This window comes from Chenopodium quinoa, unplaced genomic scaffold, assembly GCF_001683475.1.
Source record: "Chenopodium quinoa cultivar QQ74 unplaced genomic scaffold, ASM168347v1, whole genome shotgun sequence".
Classification (NCBI taxonomy): domain Eukaryota; kingdom Viridiplantae; phylum Streptophyta; class Magnoliopsida; order Caryophyllales; family Amaranthaceae; genus Chenopodium; species Chenopodium quinoa.
Window position 1 is genome coordinate 698,474 of NW_018742597.1, and position 22,672 is coordinate 721,145.

Consider the following 22,672-nt stretch of genomic DNA (forward strand, 5'->3'; position numbering starts at 1 on the left):
ACTGAATCTTCTTCAATTCCAACTACGTCGCCTAACTTCGATGCTATCATATTAACATGACTATTAGTACGACAGTTAAACGACAAGTCTTCAATTCTCACCCAGAATGGTGAAAAATTTAGATTCACATTGCGCGGCTGTTCTCCTCCAGCAATCTCATTGAGAATCAGCAGATTATGCTCGAAACACCAAGGTCTACTCATCATTACTCTCTCCTTATCCTTCAAGTGAAGAAATTGGAACGCATAGAGGTTTGCCCCAATACAACGAATGATAACTCGCCGGCCCAAGATTGGGTGATAGTGCGTTTGAAAGCTTCTACGTTAATGCTTCTATCAGTTAACAATCTTCCGATCAACATCAACAAAACCCTAATTTCTTCTCCATTCGTTTCTATTTCTCCTACATCAATAACTTCCTCCTCTTCTGGACTAATTTTGAGTGACGCACACTGGTTGATTAGATCATCGGCCATCGTTACCGAAAACCGCAACGCAGTTGTTGCGGTGAAATTTCCTTTCTCGCAAGGTGGGTTTTCCTCTCTCAAGGTAGGGTTCCCTCTCTTTCAAGGGGGTTTCTAAAATAGTTTTACTTGAACCTAAGCCTACTACATTAAAAGATTAATCTAGCTCATCTACACTTATTTACCAATCAATGATCAAATAGAAGTGGTAACATATTGAAATTTAAAAAAATGCCATTAATATTACTCCCAATCATCTTTTACAACTTAAAAAAAATGCCATTATATCGAACAAAATTGAAAAAAGCCCCTACACCAGAGCTACTATAAAGCTTTTCCTTCGAAGCCCGCCAAATATACAAGGACAAGCCAGGTAAATTCAGTATCTAGCATGCCCACTGTTATCCGCCCTGCTGAGATGCAGAACAATTCCAACTCTTTAGTTACTCTGAAGATTGCCCAACAAAATTGCACTTCACTTTAAAAAGTAGATTTTCCATGGAAGTTGAAATCGCCCAAGTGCATTTCTTGCTTGCCTCCTAAACTTAGTCAGGGATCTTGGCCTGGATAAAATGCCTACCTTCGCTTATACCTGCACATATTGAATAAACTATAAGAAAACATGTACTTGGAACAGAAGAATTCAAATCTCAACAGGACAAAAGTTGCTTGCATCACAAGAGTCATCTACTCATCTACATGTGAAAGTAGCCACTACCAATGTTGCACCCCCCACTAGTACAATGATCCCACTAGTACAAAAGCTCAACTCATATTCTCATAAAATCAATCTCTGCCTTTGAATTAGTACAATGATCCCTTTTATAGGGTTATTTGACTAACACAAACCCTAAAAGATAAATTTCCATTATTAATAAGATATTATATATTAAGATTCCTAATAAAATAAAACAAATAACATTAATAATGATAAGACTAAAGTATCCTAATTCATTACTGACTAATAATAAATGAAAATCCGTCCACTTGCTTCCACATTAATAAACTCCTTTGTACATGTCACTTTAGTTTCTACTTACATTTTCATATTTTATTATTTGGTGAGGGGTAGATTACACAGGCAGGATCATGAAGTAAGCACACAATTATAGCACAAATCTTTTAATAAATAAACATGTTACATGCGAAGCATCAGTAGCATAGTTATACCTCGATTTACTCTTAAATGAATTTCTTGACTTCTTTTGAACATGCTGAAGGTTCTTTTTCCCCCGTTTCTCACTCATATCAGTCTGGAATAGCTCCTGCATCTCATCTGTTCTTGACTGAGGTTGTGCTGCTTTCTTCCCCATCTTTTTGATATTTTTACCACCATCTTGTGCTTTTTTCCCAGCCTTGATTGCTTTTGCTTTGCGATAGGCAACATTGACAAGCGGTATTCCACTTTTATCTTTCTTACTCTTTTTATTCTCCTGCCATCACACAGATGGTTGATTAGAAAAAAAATAATGTAATTCCAAACAAAAAAGATAATATGATGCTGATCAGATTAACTATTAAGAAACAGAGCTATTCCCCAATGTAGCATGTTAAAATGAGAGATTCAGAACCTGAGGACATGGGAATTAAAAGGGGCATGGTGAACATGTGGAGCAATAGCAGTCAGGATGCCAACCCAAATTACAAGCAGAAAAGTGTAAATAAGCTTCAAAAAATACCAATTCAAATAATAAAAAAAAAAAAGTCTTCCGTGCAACATAAAGTATAAATCCAAATACACATTAATGAAAGCACAAGATTGATACTCACCCCTTCTGAATCATCAGACTCATTTTCCTCTTCCAGCATCTCTCTCTCCGCTTCCAGCTTTCTGCGCTTTTTCCGGGGCAAGTTTTTCTGCTCAAAGACAAAGTATAACAATGAGATTTTATCACCATAAATCATTACACAATTGCCAGATGATATAACTGTGGGAAATAGGACAAATACCTCACGCTCTTGTTTCCTCTTTTCCTTCAATTTCAAATCTTCTGCTTGCTTGGCACTGACAATGACATTACCAGATTTTTTCTTCGTCTCCGAGGATCCCTATTGAATTTATATATTTAAATTAAGTCGAGAATCAACCAACATTTACACTTAACAGACAGAATAATCTGCATCCTAAAAAAAAAGAAGATTTTTCTCAACTGTCATAATTAGCATTAGATTCCAAGCTTTCTTGACTCAAAGGCTTAATAAAGTAACACCATTTCCCTCTAAGTTAAAATGGACAATTTAAGGCGTCTAGGTTTGACCAAGCTTCACCAAATAGTATTTAAGGGATTTAGTTTGATATACTTATAACATTCAAGAGCCTCCATAGTTACCCCCATCAAGTGAATATGGAGGCTCTTGAACTTAAAAGGGGTCAAAACAGATTCAAAATTAAGATTCCTGAAGGAGCTTTACAATCTGTGGGTAAAAAATAATTTGAAAATGTATCCTCTAGATGCAATCATAGAGTACCATAAATATATGGATAGTGTTATAGGCTGATTTTGTTCCTTCCTCAACGCCTCAAAGTACTCAACTATGGCACGTTGAGCGGCCTCAGCCACTCGATCCATGGCTGCTGTTATGGCAGCCTGCAAATCCTTTTTTTTTTTTTGATTGATGATCAGAGGGTTGTTTCCGGCAGCGAAAGCCCAGGACACTGCTCTGATACCAACTGTTATAGACTGATTTTCTGATTGTAAATATTGTATGAATTTTAAGAATTAATAAAGATAAAGGCTTGATAATTTGATTGATAATGGCTGAAAGCTTACAAAGGTAGTAGGTTTAGCCTAGAACTCTCCTATTAGCAACTTGAGGTTGCCACTCTCTATTTCCAACAACCTAATTCATGCCTGCCTTTACCTTTCCCCCCTCTATCTATTTATACTAAAGCTAGGGACTATAAACCTAATAACACTAGACTTCCCAAATTGCCCCTCCTAAGATTAGTCTATTACAGATAGGTAGCTGGAACCATAATTTTGTGGTCATATTTCAACGAAAATACTTATTGAATGGCATTTCCAGCAAAGGTGTAAACACAACCACAATGTATTGGGAGCTAAAGCAATTCATAGCAATACCAATGGTAAACAAACTACAGCTTCATAGAAGACAAACAAAGCCATATCCTTCTTCAGTTTCTCAAATTAGTGTCCTAATAAAATACATTTCAGACAGAATAATTTTCTGATTGAAATTTTGTAAAATTAAGAAATTAAGAGGAACTACCTAATCATTACATCCCAGACTACAATATTCTGATAAAATTTTAAAAAATTAGGAAATAAAGTGGAGACTATCATAAAAGTATTTAAGGGATTTAGTTTGATATACTTATAACATTCAAGAGCCTCCATAGTTACCCCCATCAAGTGAATATGGAGGCTCTTGAACTTAAAAGGGGTCAAAACAGATTCAAAATTAAGATTCCTGAAGGAGCTTTACAATCTGTGGGTAAAAAATAATTTGAAAATGTATCCTCTAGATGCAATCATAGAGTACCATAAATATATGGATAGTGTTATAGGCTGATTTTGTTCCTTCCTCAACGCCTCAAAGTACTCAACTATGGCACGTTGAGCGGCCTCAGCCACTCGATCCATGGCTGCTGTTATGGCAGCCTGCAAATCCTTTTTTTTTTTTTGATTGATGATCAGAGGGTTGTTTCCGGCAGCGAAAGCCCAGGACACTGCTCTGATACCAACTGTTATAGACTGATTTTCTGATTGTAAATATTGTATGAATTTTAAGAATTAATAAAGATAAAGGCTTGATAATTTGATTGATAATGGCTGAAAGCTTACAAAGGTAGTAGGTTTAGCCTAGAACTCTCCTATTAGCAACTTGAGGTTGCCACTCTCTATTTCCAACAACCTAATTCATGCCTGCCTTTACCTTTCCCCCCTCTATCTATTTATACTAAAGCTAGGGACTATAAACCTAATAACACTAGACTTCCCAAATTGCCCCTCCTAAGATTAGTCTATTACAGATAGGTAGCTGGAACCATAATTTTGTGGTCATATTTCAACGAAAATACTTATTGAATGGCATTTCCAGCAAAGGTGTAAACACAACCACAATGTATTGGGAGCTAAAGCAATTCATAGCAATACCAATGGTAAACAAACTACAGCTTCATAGAAGACAAACAAAGCCATATCCTTCTTCAGTTTCTCAAATTAGTGTCCTAATAAAATACATTTCAGACAGAATAATTTTCTGATTGAAATTTTGTAAAATTAAGAAATTAAGAGGAACTACCTAATCATTACATCCCAGACTACAATATTCTGATAAAATTTTAAAAAATTAGGAAATAAAGTGGAGACTATCATAAAAGCATTTGAGAAGAACTCGAACAACCAACAAAAGAGAATATCTAAACAACTACCTAATTCCTACAAGCAAGCTTTTGTTTTGGCGGCACAGCCAATTAATGGAACTGTTTGGCAAATCCATCCAAAAGGCCACTCCCCCCCACCCCCCCCCCCCCCCCAAAAAAAAAAAAAAAAAAAAAAACTCCCTTGATGGCCTTGAACACTGATAGATTTGTCACACAAAAAGTGTGCAATTTCAAAAATCCCAGCAACTAACTTATGAAATTGGGGAATTGCTTTTTGATTAGCTAGGGTAGTAATAGAAAATTAAGTAACTATAAACACATGCTTTTTAATCTTTAGTCATCAATTTCCAAATTAGGATTTCATTTTGAGGGTAGTTGTTCATCATATTGACCAAAAAGATTTCATTGGGAGGGTTTTAGTTGTGAAACTAAAATGAGGGGTATAATAGTAGTATAATACTCCCTTCGGTCACATTTGTTCTTTCCCATTCAGAATTGGGGAGTAAATCAAGAAAAATTCTATGGAAAAGAGAAGGTAATAAATTTTGGCACATTCACCAAATAAACATAAGAAAATTGATGGGAGTTTCTTAACATATATGGAAAGAATAGAGGGAAGAACTTTTTATATTTTCCTAAGAGGGAAATGGGAAGACCAATTAGGATCGGAGTGGGTAGGATGGTAGAAGGGGTGGAACCATGGAATGGAATGGAATGGGTTTTCTTGGATGAAGATACTAAGGGGGCGTTTGATTGAACAACGGGAAAGGTAAAGGGAAAGAGTCTGAGAAAGGAAAACAAGGTAATGGAAACCTAAACCCCAAAATTCACTAAGTTGTTTGTTTTAAATAAGAAAGGGAAAATCATCCAACAACCCAGACTTCCCTTCAACCACCAGCCCACCACCAACACCACCACCCTATGCTTCCATTTACCCTTTACCATACAGAACTGCCTTGTTGACAATACGGGAAAGTGAGACGTAGCATGAAAACTGGTGCTCAATGAAGAATGATATGAAACATACAATGATGTCTTCAACGATGACAACTAACTGCAAAGATCTGCGTTTGGCAGTACTTCCATAGAGAAAGAAATTATAAGCAGGGCAGAAATGAGATACTACTTGAAGGGCAATATCTAATATCTTGACTAGGAGGGTATGATAATGACCACCCCATTTTTTATTTAAATAGTTGTCATCTTACTCAGCAATACGATTTTTAAGGCCATAGTTGGAACTTGAAAGAAGCACCACATATTTTAAAGGTAGGAAACATATGTGAATTAGCAAAAGGGTTTATTAGGAATTGCTGCAAGTATTTTATAACTCAAAAAAGTTCTTAGCTTAAAAAATGTACTGCAGGCTACACTGTATCTTATAATTGGACAGCATATGAGTATCTCTTGCAAGTGGTAGACTGGTAGGTGCTCTTTTGCTATTGGTTAGTGGCATCATAGTACATATAGATATTGTTAATTTGTGGCATCATAGAACATATAGATATTATGATATTGTGGCATCATAATACATAGAGATATTGTGATACATGAATCATATACTGAATGTCAGATTTTAGTTACATTTAACATTGTTATGTTCGTATAAATCTCCAGAAGTAGAATCCTTTATGACAGACTTATCAGATAAGTTAACTCTGACCTATAATAAACAGACATTTAGAGGCATTTCTTCCAAGCAAGTGCGATTCATAAAATTATGTCCCCTTTATGACATTTTATATAGATAATCCAGAACGGCACATCTTGTCTTTTAATAGCCACTGCATCACATGTTAAAAAAACAAAAGATAATACAGCTGACTCACAACTGCATCATCGATCAATGACAGAATTTTAGCATTTCAGTAGCGGAGTCTCATCTTTCTTTTATAACTTCGTTTCAGTGACATAAATGAAAAATGAAAATTAGAAAGGATCTCCAAGTATCTTGTGATATCAGTTATTGAATTGAAATATATAATTAGCAATCTATTCCAAAGTAATAGCATCATCACCATGGCTTCTAACTACAAGTAATTCACAATAATCTCAAGAAACAGTACCTTCACCTCCTTTGCAATTAAGTTCTTTTCTTTCTCTGTTATAAACCACGTCTTTTTAGGCCGGGAAAATATTTCTTCCCTGTGCTCAATCATATTTTCAGCCTGAAAAAATGAAAGTAAATGTACATGTCAGCAATGATGGAAAGTTCAATATATCTGGACTCTGAGATAAGATGCAGAACATTAGTGGCCAACAAGTAGTAACATAATGGAATTAGTTAGCTTTAAGATAATCTGTTAAACTTATACTCCAACTCCTCGCAACGATTTAGGATATGATATTCAAGCAAGTTCATAATTTCATAAAGAACGTGAGAAGACCAAAATCTTCCATATTTTTTTATAGCAATCCTCTAGGATGTTAAATCCAAGCATGTCAATAAATTTACAACTTATCAAAAACTTCAAAGTCAATTAGTTTCTGAAGATGCAATTTTTCATAAGTTAATCCATAAAAAAAAAGTCACAATTGTTGATGCTAGGACAATAAATCATCAAAGTCAAGAAAATTTTATGCAAATTCAAACCACACTATCACTGCATATAATGCTTCAATGGACAGATCAAGCTATTACATTCCTCAAGTTCTATATTTAATTCACATTCAGACACAGTATTTAATTATGGATTATATGGACTTCTGATATATAGTGTGTTTTCCAATCACTATAAAATTCATGATCTGGTTGATAATTACCAAGCCAAAAACTCCAATTTGCAAACAATTTGACATCAAATGGATGTGAGGGGGTAGTAGTTGCCATGCAGAAAGAAACAAAGCATAAACAAACCTTTGCTGCTTCCATCTCTGCTTTTCTCAAAGCCATTTCTTCTTTCTCTTCTTGAAGAATAGTAGCAACCTGATCTTCCATCTGCTCAATTGTTTGCGCCCACTTATTAATTGAATCTTCAGCAACAATTCTGCTCTTTAACCTAGAACCAGCCTTTTTAGCAATGGCTTTTAGTAGAGAGCGATCATTATCAGTGACAAATGTGACTGCGTATCCTTCCCGACCAGCTCTTGCTGTACGACCCACTCGGTGTACATATGTTGTGAGATCACGAGGACAAGCATAATTAATAACTGTCCGAATCCCAGCTATGTCAAGCCCTCGAGCAGCAACATCTGTTGCAATCAAGAAGTCTACTTCCTGTTTTCTGAAAAGCTCAAGAGAATCAAGACGCTGCGCTTGTGTAAGATGGCTATGAAACTCGGCTGCTTTTAAGCCTGCTAATCCAAATAAGATCTTCAACCTATGAGCAGCAAGCTTGGTTCCACTAAAAATGATTACTTTGGATGTGAATGTTTTTGAGCATAATGCAAGAAGCACTGCCTCATAATGTGCTTCACGAATTCTTCTTATTCTCACAACCTCCTCAGTCAAAGCTGCTGGTCGTTGGGCAGACGGATCAGCTGACAACCGTAGTGGTTTCTTTAAGGATAGTTTGACAAGCTCTGCAACCTCTTCAGTCATTGTGGCAGAAAACAGCATTGTCTGCCTCCGTTTTGAACACATACGGACGAGTTCCTGGATCTCAGCATTAAATCCAAGCTCCAAAAGTCGATCAGCCTCATCAAGAATCAAGACAGCAAGATCATCTAGATCCACAGACATTGAATTACGTAAATGGTCAATCATACGCCCTGGAGTTGCCACAACGACATCTGGCATCGACCTTAATGCAGCCTCTTGCACCTGAGTTCATTTATAATGTCACTCAGTTATGACAGATATAGAAAAGAAAGACATCTATAACAGCCAAAACCGGAGATAGTTGAAGCAATGAAAAACTTTCAATGTTTTCCGTAGTAGAAGTATTTAGTGAAATTATGGTTATTTCCATTTGAACAAAGGAAGTCACATTAAAATATCAAGAGGACTGAAACACACACATGCGTAAACAACCAGCACAAGCATGTAAGGGTCGCAGGCTCATAGTAAAATTCACACTTGCACACATTTCAGATAAGGACCCACTAAAATTGTAAAACCATTGCATCAAACCAATCTCAATCAGGGGACAAACTACTTTGAAATGTAAAATGGCAAACAACAGACATGATAGATTAATTTTACCAAAACAGAAAAGAGCCAATAAGAAAGTATCATAACCTTATTTGATAGCCCACCAACAATCAGGCAGCATCTTATATCTGTAAATTGAGCAAGTTTTTCTATCATACTGTGAACCCTGAAAAGCCACATCAGAGCACTAGAGTGAGAAAAAAAAAAAGAACACTATATGTTTGAGAAAGTTTACAATTACGAATCAAGACAAAAAAGAAACATGTAAAGGATATACACAAAATTATGTTCCACAAAGGCCAGTATCTTAGGGACTCGTTTACTGCAAGTAAAAGGCAAGAAGAAGTGGAAGACAACCCTCAAAGACTTTAAATGTCATACATTGTTAAAATTCTTTGGAAGCTACAAGCTTTTTCTATAAGATGGACTAAATCACAAGTCCATGGAAGAAATAACAAAAAGGTATTCTGTTTCAGTCTGCTTTTAAGTATTTTGATAATCAGGGATTCACTCAATCCATTGATTACAAATCCAATTAATGAATGGGAATATATATAATTTTATTAACTTAACAAGGAGAAAGGAACTTTGTTTGAGGATATTGCAACATAGCAACAAGGATCCTGATCTCAGAGACAAAGAAGTATTTCTTATGATACTTTTCTGGTGCATTATTCACAAAATATACCACCAAAAACGAGCACTATATCCTGTGCTCCTTACACCCCACAAAACCTTTGGGCGTTCTCCCAATTCTTTAAGGCAAAAAAATTTAGAAGTGATATTATGGTGGAGTTTTTATTATAAAAAAAATGAATATTAGTGTAAAGGTAATTGAGACCAATACTGAAACTGTTTTTATTATAGAAAAAATGAATATTAGTGTAAAGGTAGTTTTAATCTTATTTTATCAAGTAAAGAATATGTACAGGAAACTTTTTATAAATGGTGGGCAAGGAAAACAATACTGAAAACTTTTTTAAGGGGAAAACATTAGTGTAAAGGTAATCGAGACCAACAAAAATGAAAATTAGGACAAGTTTGTGGTACAATTGTACAAGGATAGTATATCACTATACAAGTATACATTATGCATAGATGCTTCAACATTTTGACAATCCTTTTTCCAAATAGGATTGAATTTCACACACAGGCAATACTTTGTTTTCGCTTTAACAGATTTTTATAAAATCAAAGATGCTGGAGGAAAAGAATAATAGCAAGGCAGCACTCTTTTAGTTTCTAATGCCTATATAAACATGCACCAAACCTCATCTTACACAGTTACCCTTGACCACAACGATTACAGCAATGTTCAATGTGTCATCTGTAATGTTAGATCAGGACATGTTATTCATGACTATTTGATATCCTTTAAATTGGAACCTTTATGAGAATTTTAATTCAATAAGTATATAAACACATGCTTATGAAAATATACATTCAATATAATAAGGAAGAAAAGAGTTCCTCAGTTTTGTAGTTTGTTGATGTAAGTTATTAGGTTTACAGAAATAAAATCTTCTTGATGACCAAAAAAATGGAGTTAGTAGTGAAACTTACTGGACAGCTAGCTCCCTTGTAGGAGTAAGAATAAGAACCCTAATTGCCGGCACACGCTTTGGGCGGTATAACAACCTCTCCAAGGTTGGCAATGAAAAAGCTGCGGTCTACAGAAGCCGAACAGAGAGAAATATAAATAACAATTATATCCAAACCCATCATATTTCCCCCCAACAAAAGAATAATGCACACAAGAGCAACCCTTGAACAATTCCAAATATTACCAGATTCCAGTACTAGAAAGCATCCTTAAACAGCAGCAATCAGCTAGCTACAATCAGATTCTTCTTTTTCTTTTCTTTTATATTAAGTCAGTCTAAGATAAATCCAATAACAAACAAAGTCCAACCTTTTTATAAAGTTTTTATTTTAGAATTAAGAGCTTGTTTGATATCGTGTTTCTAAGGGGTGGAAGTGGAACCAATTAACCATTTACCAAGTGTTTGGTATGAAAGGTAGGATAACACACCCTATTTCTCAAAGGTAACCATTAATTCCTTCCTCTCTTTAGGTATATCGAACATCTAATAATGGTAGCACTTCCTTCCTTTCTTTAGGTATATCGAACATCTAATAATGGTAGCACTTAACAACATTACCCCTTCCTCTTATTATTCGTTTCCATTCCACTTCCTTACCTAGATTCAAATCAAACAAGCACTAAAGGGAGCTGCAATCATGAATTCCAATCTTTTCAACAATTAACCTAAATCAATGAAATAAATCAACGATTTACCTTCCCAGAACCGGTTATTGCACTCGCACAAATATCACGCCCGGCCATTGCCAATGGTATACAAGCAGCCTACAAACAATGCTTCCATTTTCAGTCATATCACAAATTCATTTGAGCTAATAATTATAGTAAAATCCTAGAAATTCATTTAAAAAAAAAAAAAAAAAAATTGCTCCTAAAAAAACCTGGATTGGTGTAGGCTTAGAGTACCCTAACGCTTCGCAAGCTCGAAGCAACGGCCTCGAAAGATTAAGCTCCAAAAACGATTTAGCTTGATAGGAAACACCTTCAGCAGCTGCAAAGAAAGGTTTATCACTTTCAACAACATCGTTTTCATCATCATCTCCTTTCTCAGCCTTGTAATCCTCCTAATAAAATTATCAACCATTATCAAATTTACAATTGAACTGAAATTGAATTGAAATACAAAACAGGAAGAAAAGGAGAATGAAATAGTACTTGTTTATTGGATTCGGAGTCGGAGTCGGAGTCGTTAGGGTTAGGGAGAGAGACGGCGCGCTGTTGACGAAGCTTGTGGATTTTTTGGTCGACGGAGGTGGTGTGACGGCGGGCGTGTTCTTCAGCGACGGCTTCGGAGTAGGCGGCGAAGTCCCAGGCAGATTCGGAGGCATTATCGTCGCCGGAATGAATGTCGTCTTCGAGTTCTTCGTCGCTAGGAGGCTCGAATACGAAGCCTGAACCCATTATAGTAGCTCTGTGAACAAACGTTGAAGAGGGTTTTTGTGTTAGTTTTATAGGGTTTTAGAATAGTAGAATAGGAAATTTTGTTTAAAAAAACCTTTTAAATGTCTTATTTTGGGTAAATACAAGTTAATCTCGGTGATAAACACGTGAAGTTTATAACAGGGTATTGTGGTCATTTTGCAGTTAAAATAAGGGGTATTTTTGCCATTTGAAAGAGGAGATCCTCCAAGCAGCTTTAATGGGAGAATGCAAATCTGATGAAATCGAAGAAGCTGACGAGCTCCATCAATGGTGAATACCAATAGAAGGGGGATATCAAATAAGCAAACAAAAACACTTTCCCTTTAGGGATTAACCATTCCCTTAATTTCTACATATTTACACAGGGTTTTCGTTGGATTTGGCGACGAAGTCGCCGAAAATGGTGTTGAGGTTTCGTATTCACCATTGAAGCATCTTGAAGAAGAAATCAGAAGATTAAGGTGTTTGGGGATCAGAGAAGGAGGAAGAAGATGAAGGTGCTAGCAGGGTTGGGAATGTGAAGGAAGGAAGAAAGGAAACCATGGATTAATCATGGAGATGGGTCACGGTGGAGTGAGGAGGAAGGTGATGGTGATTTTTTTTTTTTTTTTTTCAAAATTTAAAAATATTTACAATTTTGCCACCAAGATAAACGTATCCGTTTATCACGGAGATCAACATGAGCTCCCTCGCAAGAAAAAACCTTTTAAATAGAGGTGATCATTGGGCGGGTCGGGCCGAAACTAAAAAATTATGCCCACTTCTCGGGCAGGGCAAGGTCGGGTCAAGCTTCGGGCCGAAACTTTTGTGCCCAAACCCGCCCAAAATGGTCAGGCCGTGCAGGCTTTTTGGGCCATTTTCGGGTCGGGCCTACAAAATCAACTAAATATGCATAAAAACACATTCCCAAACCCGCCAAAAATAAAATTTTGGGCCTAGCCGGGCCCAACCCGAATTCGAGCCAAAAAAATATGCCCAAAATCGGGCCGGGCTAACTTTGATCACCCCTACTTTTAAACGATTCTTTGTTTAAAAAACCACCACGATCACTTTTTTTGTTTACTGAAACCTCACCCCTCTTTTCTGACATTGACTCCAACTTTCAGGCATTTACTCAAGATTTTCCCGACTTACACCCAATTGTTTTTATATTTTGCACTCCCTCTTTATTTTTCCCTCTTATTTTCCCAGCAAAGTCTTTCCCCTGTATTCTATATCTCCTTTCTTCCATGAATGCTCTGCAACACCATCACATCAAATTGGGTTTCTCTTTATCTCTCCTCTGCTACGCCATTAATACTTCAAGTCTTCAACCACAACCTGAGGTAAGTGTAAATTCATTAATTCTTGACTCGAAATAGTAAAAAAAAAATTGGGGTTTTTTTTTAACAATAGAAAAACTCGGGTTCTTTTGGTTTTCAATGGCTAAAGGAGGGAGAAAGGAGACGTTTGGACGCAAAACAAGGTTTCCTAATTACGTAGTTAAGTACAAACTCAGGTAAGTTCTTCAAATTTGTACTCAATTGTAGAATTTGCGTTTAAATGATTAGGGTTTATCAGAATAATTCGACTAAAAATAAACTCAATTAACCTAATTGTTGCTGGTTATTTGGTGATTTTGAACTGTGACGCTTAAATATAACACACAAACTTGCTTGGATTGTTGAATTTCTTCAATAAAATTGTTCAATTGTTGCCCTAATTTGTTGAATATCTGCAATTTTGTTTGTTTTGGTGTGTTTGTCAGTGTTAATGGTAGAGTGAATTAGAGAAGATAGAGGAGAGCTAGATTGAGTGCTACAATGGTGAATTAAGCACTACAATTGTTGAACAAATTGTTGAAGAACCTTAATTTACCTATCAATTCATATGGTTTGGAGGAGATATGCCCTCATTTTTCGTTGAAATGATTTGTCCTAATTTTTCGTTGAAATGATTTGGGGATATTTATAGAGGGGAAATTAGGAGCCAAAAAAGGAAAAAGAGGGAAAAATACCCAACAGTGGCTGCAAGTAGGGAAAATCTTGAGTCAACGCCTGAAAGTCGGAGTCAATGCCGGAAAAGAGGGGTGAGGTTTCATTAACCAAAAAAGGTGATCGTGGTGGTTTTTTCAAACAAAGAATCGTTTAAAAGGTTTTTTCTTGCAAAATGAGGCATTTAAAAGGTTTTTTCTGACAAATTTTCCAGTAGAATATGCCACAAAGGGGATATTTTTTTTTTATTTATTTATTTTTTAAAATTGGGAATTTCGACTCTCTATTATTGACTTTTCCAAGTTCTAGGGGTGTAGGGCGCTTAATTGCTTATGATTTTATGAGACGAGACAACTTGCGAGCTATTAGAGCTTGAAATTGACTCGAAATATTGATGAGTCGAGTCAACTTGAAAGCTCGTGGAAACTTGAATTTCTTTATACGGTGTTATATTTAATAAAAGAAAATTTGTTTTAAATTTTTTTTATATAATAATAATTAATAAACGTACATTATTTATGTAGTCATATGATCATATGTATATTTTTCAAAAGACAAAATAAAAAAGAAGGAAGAAATGTTACACAGAATAGGGGGTTCTATTAAGATGGATCAAATTGCAAACTACTCGAGATCGACTCGGTTAAATTTGGTCAAATCTCGACTTGGTCAAAGCTCAGCTTGATATGTTAATGAGTTGAGTCGAGCTACCCCAAACTCGAACTCGACTCACATCATAAGCACCCCTACCAAGGTGTGACCCTGCCCTCTTTTTGGAAGTTACATATTGTGACCCGCTTGTCTAAAAAAAAAGTGCATAGTAACTAATTCGGAATTGGTCCTTGATCAAGAGTTCGTGCAAGCCAATGAGTCAAGTGGTCCAAGTGGTCTAAACACACATTCAAGGGTCCAAAAGAATCAAGTTCCTATTGTCCATGGGCTATTCATTCAAGGGTCCAAACTTGATCATGTTTCACGCATGGGTTTCAACATATCCTCATCTTTGTACAAGTCATGCGTGACTTGGATGGATGAGTAAGCATGGAATTAATTTTCCTTGGATGCCTTAGATATTTTCATGAGCATTGGGGGAGGAATATTCCTTGTTCCTTTCTGATTTGAAGGCAGCTAAGACAAGGGAAATAAATAGGGGGTTACACATGTTAATTAAGCATTCAAGTGGGTTTTTATTCACTTGTTTAGGCGCCATTCATGGAGTATAACCTCCTTAGTTTAATTGATTTTTATTACTATTTATTTGCATGTTTTATTTTCAGTTTATAGTAGTAATTAGCTTAGTTTAAGTTGTTGTAATAAAAGTTATAACTGTCAGCTGTTAGAAGGGAGAAAGCTGGGCGCATCTACAGCGAGTTCCCCAAGGAACTGATTAAGGAACTCGTTAAGGAACAGCAACAATTATTAGTCTTCGATGTATGACGGTTTGCATGGAACTAATACATTGAGGGACTGCTCATTGTGGCGACTGTTGAGTTCCCTTTTGGCTGGCGACTTTTTAGTTCCCTTTTATTAAATTAGCTAAGTAAGATAATTAATGTAACTACTTCCTTAGTCTATAAAAGGAAGTCTAGTCTAGCTTTTGTAATCAGATCAGATTATTATGAATGAAATATTTACCTTTGAAATATACCTTGTGTTATTTCTTGTTTTAACTTGTGGATTCAAGTTACTTGAACTCGTGGACTCGAGTTTGTGAGCTTAACTCGAAGTGTTCGGGGTTAGCTTGTCTTATGGTCAGTAGAGTGAGTGTTCAACTCTAACCATACCTATCCTTGATTAGTATTGCGAGTGTTCCTTTCTAGTCAAACTTTGAGTTCCTCATTCTCAGGAACTAGTTCCTGTTCCTTACCCCTGTTCCTACGTAAACACCTAGCCTAAACACTGAACCACTTAAACACCTAGCCTAAACACTTAACCCATAACCCGAAACACCTAACCCTACCTTAGATTCCGCATCAGTAACCTACATTAGCGTTTATTTATGACGAACATCAAAGGGACATATAATACGTCACCTAACACTCCCTTTCTTCTATACCTTTCTCTCTCCTTCAAATTAAATTCCCTCGCTAACTTAGTCTCAATTTCATTTATTCATTCCACTCTAATCATAAATGACCTTAATTTGCGAAACACAAATTCTTGAAGCGAAGATTTTGTTGTTGTATTACTTGAAGAAAGCTTTCCTTAAGTTGCAATTTGTTGTTAGTGGGTGGCTTGCAATAGCATCGTGGGCTTATAAATTCCATGCACAAGTCGAATTTCAAGGGAAGGAGCAACAAGACTTTTGTTATTGACATGATTTGATGTGAGAAAGACAACAATGGAACCCTAAAAAAAGTTAGAGGGGAAAGCGAATTAAATAAAAGGAGGAAGAAGGCCAGATTATTTGGAGGGAAACTTTCCCAGCAAAACAAAGACCAAAACGCTGCTTTTAAAAAGATAATAACGAAACCTTATTAACGACAACATAACAGCAAGGTCACAATTAACTTACTATATAAACAACATTACAGTATGTAACTTCCAAAAAGAGGGGTTACAAGCCTACAACTTGAAAAAGTCAACAGTAGAGGGACTAGAGGGTCACTATATAGAATTTTCCTATTAAATTTTATTCTCATGGTTTACCAGACCTGATAATTCGACCATAACATACCACAAAATCAGGAAGTTTTTTTTTTTTTTGGTTGGTCAAGGTTCTAGCTCGTTTAAGTTGATTTCTTGTTTTTTTTTTTTTTTTTTTCTGTTGTTAATTTGTGTGTATGCAATTCAATTCCAAGGGGAGGGATCCGGTGAGAATAGGTTTATACGTGAGAACCTTATTATATATGAGAACAAATCTCAACCATTAGATACCTCATGATCCAACTGTTGAGATTGCTCACATAATAAAGGCAAAAATGTAATTTACATTTTTTTTGTTTGGCTCATTTTGAGCCATAATTTTTGTTCATTTATCAAATGAGCAAACAATTATTTGCTCATTTATCAAATGAGCAACAATTCTTTGTTCATTTATCAAAAGAGCAAAAAAAATGTAATTTACATTTTTTTTTGTTTGGCTCATTTTGAGCCATAATTTTTGTTCATTTATCAAATGAGCAAACAATTATTTGCTCATTTATCAAATGAGCAACAATTCTTTGTTCATTTATCAAAAGAGCAAAAAAAAAAAATTTTTTTTTTTTTTTACATTATTTTTTTTTTGTTTTTTTTTTTTGTTTTTTTTTTCTCATTTATCAAATGAGCAACATTTATTTGTTTATTTATTAAATGAGCAAACAATATTTCTTTGTTTTGTTTGCTCATTTATCAAATGAGCAACTATTCTTTGTTCATTATCAAATGAGCAACAATTCTAAAACATTCAAACTTATATGAAACCTTGAACTTACTTACTATATCTGAAAATGTAAATAATTGTTGGACCATAAGAGACCAACCGTATACTAATTTATATTATGCACTTCATTTTCTGCCTATTTTTGAAGTAGATAGTTACAAGGATAAGTTAATACATATTGTTCCGCTCATATCCTTCACAAATGAGCAAACTGAAATTAAAATGAGCAAACTAAATAAAAATGAGCAAAAACACATACAATAAAAATTTAATATATATAAATAAAGTAGGCATTTTTGGAGAGCATTCGGCGCGCCACATAAGCAAAGGTATTTTTTTGACCAATTAAAAATTAGATTTCTATTTTATTTTGGAATTAAAAAAATTCGTTTGCCACCTAAACAAAAGTGACGAATGAGATCTAAGAATTTTTCCACGTAAGTAAAAACAACGAATATTGATTTATTAGGATTTAATTTATTTAAAAAACTAAAAATTATCTTTTAAAATAATCAGTTTTAGATATAGGATTTATATACCTACTATTATAAGATAAATTTTGATAGTGTTTATGATAAGAAATAAAAATTATTCCTTAATTATAATTAAATTAAAATGTGTGACATTTAACATTATAAATTGACGCATCCTATAACACCAACAAAATTTCGTATCTATACTAAACCAAACCAAGCAAATTTTGTGTCGTTAATTTTGTGTCCGTTTTATTAGGTCATCAATGGGTGGGTAATTCTTAGCCTAATTTTTAAAACCCATATTTAAATGTATATTTGTGATTATTATTACTTAAATTGTGTTTATTGGGATACTTAATGATTATATATTTATGTTTTGTTTACTGAATTTTGTTTTTACATGCAGATCTAATTTAATCAGAGAATTATGTTTGAGAAAAAATCTTTGGAATATCAAAGTACGAGTTTCTCGTCTGATAATCCTATTGGATGAGGAGGTATTATATCTTTATAAATCGTTTATATTTATTAAATCTTTTAATGAACCTTTTAGTTTTTATCAATTAATTTTAGGCCAAATTGGAAAGTAACACCTAATAAAAACACTAATTTTGCTTATAACACCAAAACATTTCGATATTTTATTATAACACCTGTTAAAAAATAAAATTTTTGGTTCCACCACCTAAATGGTTATGCCGTTAGTGAAGCTGTTAGTGGGGCCCACTGCAACGACTATTTTTTGCTCAGTGATGTACACAGTTACGATAAACTTCACAAACATTCAATTGTTGATGTTTACACAAAATTTGGGTCAAATATTACGAATTGAACAACAAAATTGCACATATTGTTCGATTTTAGCATAATTGTCCAGGAGAGGAAGATTTGAAATTAGGTAATTGCATCAAAACCACTGCAGAAAACCCCAATTTATCTTACTTAAATTTCATGTAATTCAAACTATGTTGTTGAATTAAGGGCATTATTCAGTTTGCATGTGTTAGTATTCATCAATTTCATTCAAATTAGGGTTCATTGTGTGTTAATTGTCCTATAAATTGCGAAAAGATGAAATTAGGGTTCGTCGCAAAAATTAAATTGGGGGTTTTGATTTATAGTAGTAATTGTATAATTTCCTTGGTGGAATTGTATGGTTTTTCAAAGTACGAATGGTTTTGCTTATTGTGGTTGGCATTTTGATGCAGGAAATGTCTTTCATAGCTTCGTCTCCTTCAAGGGAGAAGAAGTGCAAGTGTGGTGTTCCTTTTGCGAAGCTTACCAGTTGGACAAGGGAGAACCCTGGTCGGAGTTTAGAACGTGCAAGTTCTATGATCCTGTAACTGAGAGTAGAGGTTGCAAAGCATTTGAATGGGTGGATGAACAAGATGGAACAGCCTGGCAAACAGAGGTGATCAACAATTTGTTGTTGGATAAGAAGCTGTTGAAGGGTGAAATTAGTGACTACAAAAGGGAAGTTGATGATCTTGGTGGACAGATGAGGTGTTTGCTCAATGAAGTGGACAGGCTGAAGTTGAAATGCAAGGCTCTAAACTCTGACAGGAAGAAGATGAACAGAGAGATGCATGGAAGAAATGGAAGATCAGAGCACTCTGTTGTTTGTGTTGCTGTTGGGATTAGTCTGGTCATATTAGTGATGCTAGTTATTGGGGGAGGGGGGTTTGTAATGGTTAAATTGTAATTTGTCCTGAGTCATTACCATTAGTAGTAATGATTTTGTATTGTTTTATAAGTGGGAGTGAACCACTTTTTCAAAGTAATGAACACATATTTTGTAAGGAATGATTTGATCCAAGCACCTAAATATATGATATTCCAATGAACAAAATGAGTAAGTTAGTTGCATTGCTTAATCATATTGGCTTTTACAGCCTAGCACCAAATAGTTACTTTAACAAAATAGGCTGCAACACTAATTGTTCAAAATATTGCATGCTAATGTTCATAATATCAACCTAACACTAACTGTTCAGAAAAACAACAGCAACATCATATAGTCAAATTTGCATTTTTTAAAGTCTGCAGCTTGGCCCTCCTTGTTTGCACACCACTGAGTTGAACTTTGTCTGTGTTTCTGGGCTCTGGTTGACTGGAAGAGGGGGTGATATGTTGCTTGGATTGTGGTTGGCCTTGTTGACTTTGTGAACCTTTCCTCTTACTTAGTGGTTCACAGCCTGGTTGCTCTTAAGGAAAGGTCTTGTTCCCAATGCTGTTTGGACTAGCCCCTACTGCACTCTGTGTTTGAAAGATAAGTAAACATTAGTATAAAAATCCAATTCCATCACAAAATATACCCAAAAATAAGTAACAAAGAATACCTTCTTAGCAGCTTTAATCTCACTCTTCTTCCTTTGCTCAACAACCCATGGTGAGTTTAAAGGGGGCCTTCCTGCAGTTCTTTCATCAGTGGGTTCAGGTACAGTTGGGCGCTTGCAAGTCTTGGCATAGTGGCCAAATCCACCACAGCTCTTGCACTGACTCTTCCTTCTCTGTGCTCTTTGCTGCCCCCTTGCTGCAGATGTTCCCTTACCAGGCTCAAGCTTTCTTTTCTTGGATTTTGGTCTTCCAAGCTACACTTTAAAGGCTGGTGGCTGAGGCTCTCTCATGTTCACTCTCCCAGTGCTTTGGGCCTGGCATTGGTTGAATTGCAGGCTCATATGCAGCTCTGTAGCTCTCCATACTGTAAAAGGGGTGCACATATTGCTCAGCATCACTCCTTTGGTCCATAATGCATGCAAAGGCATGAACACATGGGATGCCTATCAACTGCCAATGATTGCAGGAACAAGTTCCATTCTCCAAGTCAACTAGAACTTGGTCATCATTCAGCTGCACTTCAAAAGTGTCATCCCTGGCAGCTTGCACAATCAATGCCTAGACACATAGCTCATCCTTTGAAATAGCTTATGCACATATGGAGTGAGGTTGCTTGTCAGTTCCTTGGAGTCCTCCCACTTCTCATTGTTCCTCCTCATCATGTACCTCCTCATCCATTCCATTTGGGTGAGGATAGGTTTATCTCTTGCATCTCTAATAACTGAGTTGAAAGTCTCACACATGTTGTTTAGTAACATGTTGGACCTGCAACTATCACTGAATGCATGCCTGCACCAGTGTTGAGTGGGGATGTTGTTCAAGTACTGATAAGCCTGCTCATTAAGCTCCCTTATCTCTTGCATTTGAATCTGAAACTCAAGCTACAAACACAACAAGGTAATGCATCAAGTCTAAAACTATCTAAGCTCACTGAATCCAGCTCATTTTGATACTTGAATTTGTTCAACATACTCTAAGCAACAGATAAGGTCTTACATGTGTTGTTGCTCTTGCAGCACTCCAGAAAAGCTCCTTGAACATTGATCCACTGAACTTCAGCTTGAAATTTGACCAAATGTGCCTAACACAGAACCTTGTTTCTGCACTTGGCACAACTTCAGCTAGGGCTTCAACTAGTCCCTGTTTAACAAGAAAAATAAAGCCTTATCATACTACTCAAAACAAATAATAGCATTGATTGAAAACTACAAACAAACAAGATGCTTTTACCTTCTGCCTGTCTGACATGAAGGTGAAGCCAGAGCCATCTGCACTCCCAAGGCTGTGCATTAGTGATTCCAGAAACCAAACCCAAGTCTCCCTATTTTCAGCCTCACAGGTTGCCCAAGCAATAGGGTAAATGTTGTTGTTCCCATCTTTGGACACTACAACTAATATCTGCCCAGGGTAAGCTCCTTTCAAGTGGAAGCCATCCACCCCAATGATTGGCCTACAACCCTTCAAGAACCCATCTTTCAAAGGCCTCAAACATAAAAACATCCTCATAAACAATGCCATCTACCACCACATTACAACCAGACCCTGGGTTGTATCTCATTATTGCCTTCCCATAATCCCATACCCTTGCATATTGCTCTGTTGCTGAACCAAAAATTATCAACTTAGCTCTACATCTAGCCATCCAACATCTGTAGTAGGTCACTTGAACCCTAAGATCTTGCAGCACCCTATCCCTGATCTGCTTAATTTTCCAGGTTGGGTTACTTCTAAACTCCTCAAGGTACCTCTCTACAATGAACTCTGCAGTGACCTTCTTGTTCTCCTTGCTTCTCACACACATATGCTTTAACCTCATGCTTTTAATTTGCCAAGTCTGCGTTTTTTTAACTTAGTAGCATGGATCTTGAAATTGCACTTCACTCCACCCTTGCATATACACAAAGGCATCCTACTTGTCTTTGTTTCATACTTACACCCACATCTATTCCTACATTGAGTAGTAATCCTACTACTATCATTGTGCAAAAAGTAGTACTCATTCCTATTTTCTATGGCATGCACTCTAAGAGCTTTCCTCAAAACAATCACATTGCTGAACTTAAGCCTATTAACAAGTACAATAGGCTTACTGAAGTCATATTTCTCATTAAACCAAGGACGTCTGTCCTCTTCATCTGATGACCCATCCAAGCTCCTTAAATCATCTGAATCTCCCTCAACTTCTCCCTGCAGTTCAACCTTACTCACATCTAAGTTCTTTGTCAACTTGGCCCTAGGATCCTTTGCAGCCCCCTGATCTTGTAAATCTAAGTGCTTCCCAAGACTTCTTGTTACCTTCTCCAATATCTCTTCAGAATTCTGGACAAACCACCTCTCATCCCCACTATCCTACTCCTCCTCACCAGGCTCCCATGTTATGTCAATGTCACTGCTATCAGTAGAAGAATATCCCTCCTCACTACTAGACTCAATGCCCTCACTGTTATCCCAAAATCCAATCCCTTTGCTTTAGATTTCTTTTTCCCCTTCCTAGTACCATGAACCCTTTCACACTTAACTTTAGATTTCCCCTTATCCAACAACTTCCCTGTACCGAAACCCCCTCACTCTTAGCAGAAACCCCTTCACTCTT

At 36.0% G+C, this 22,672-nt stretch overlaps 2 protein-coding genes across 2 annotated transcripts; both read right to left on the bottom strand.

Moving 5' to 3' along the window:
- Window positions 1–677: 677 nt before the first annotated feature.
- LOC110721137 (DEAD-box ATP-dependent RNA helicase 28-like) lies at window positions 678–11,965 on the bottom strand. The gene is made up of 11 exons (XM_021900269.1): window positions 11,663–11,965; window positions 11,389–11,571; window positions 11,204–11,272; window positions 10,468–10,574; window positions 8,992–9,070; window positions 7,669–8,574; window positions 6,878–6,979; window positions 2,414–2,512; window positions 2,234–2,320; window positions 1,634–1,896; window positions 678–1,055 (listed from the first exon to the last, which is right to left on the bottom strand). Exons 1-11 carry the CDS (start codon window positions 11,906–11,908, stop codon window positions 1,040–1,042), a joined length of 2,157 nt encoding a protein of 718 aa, XP_021755961.1. The 5' UTR covers window positions 11,909–11,965; the 3' UTR covers window positions 678–1,039.
- Window positions 11,966–19,947: 7,982 nt separating this feature from the next.
- On the bottom strand, window positions 19,948–21,895 carry LOC110721116. The gene is made up of 7 exons (XM_021900245.1): window positions 21,548–21,895; window positions 21,310–21,477; window positions 21,076–21,219; window positions 20,746–20,960; window positions 20,376–20,614; window positions 20,082–20,275; window positions 19,948–19,998 (listed from the first exon to the last, which is right to left on the bottom strand). Exons 1-7 carry the CDS (start codon window positions 21,893–21,895, stop codon window positions 19,948–19,950), a joined length of 1,359 nt encoding a protein of 452 aa, XP_021755937.1.
- Window positions 21,896–22,672: the final 777 nt, after the last annotated feature.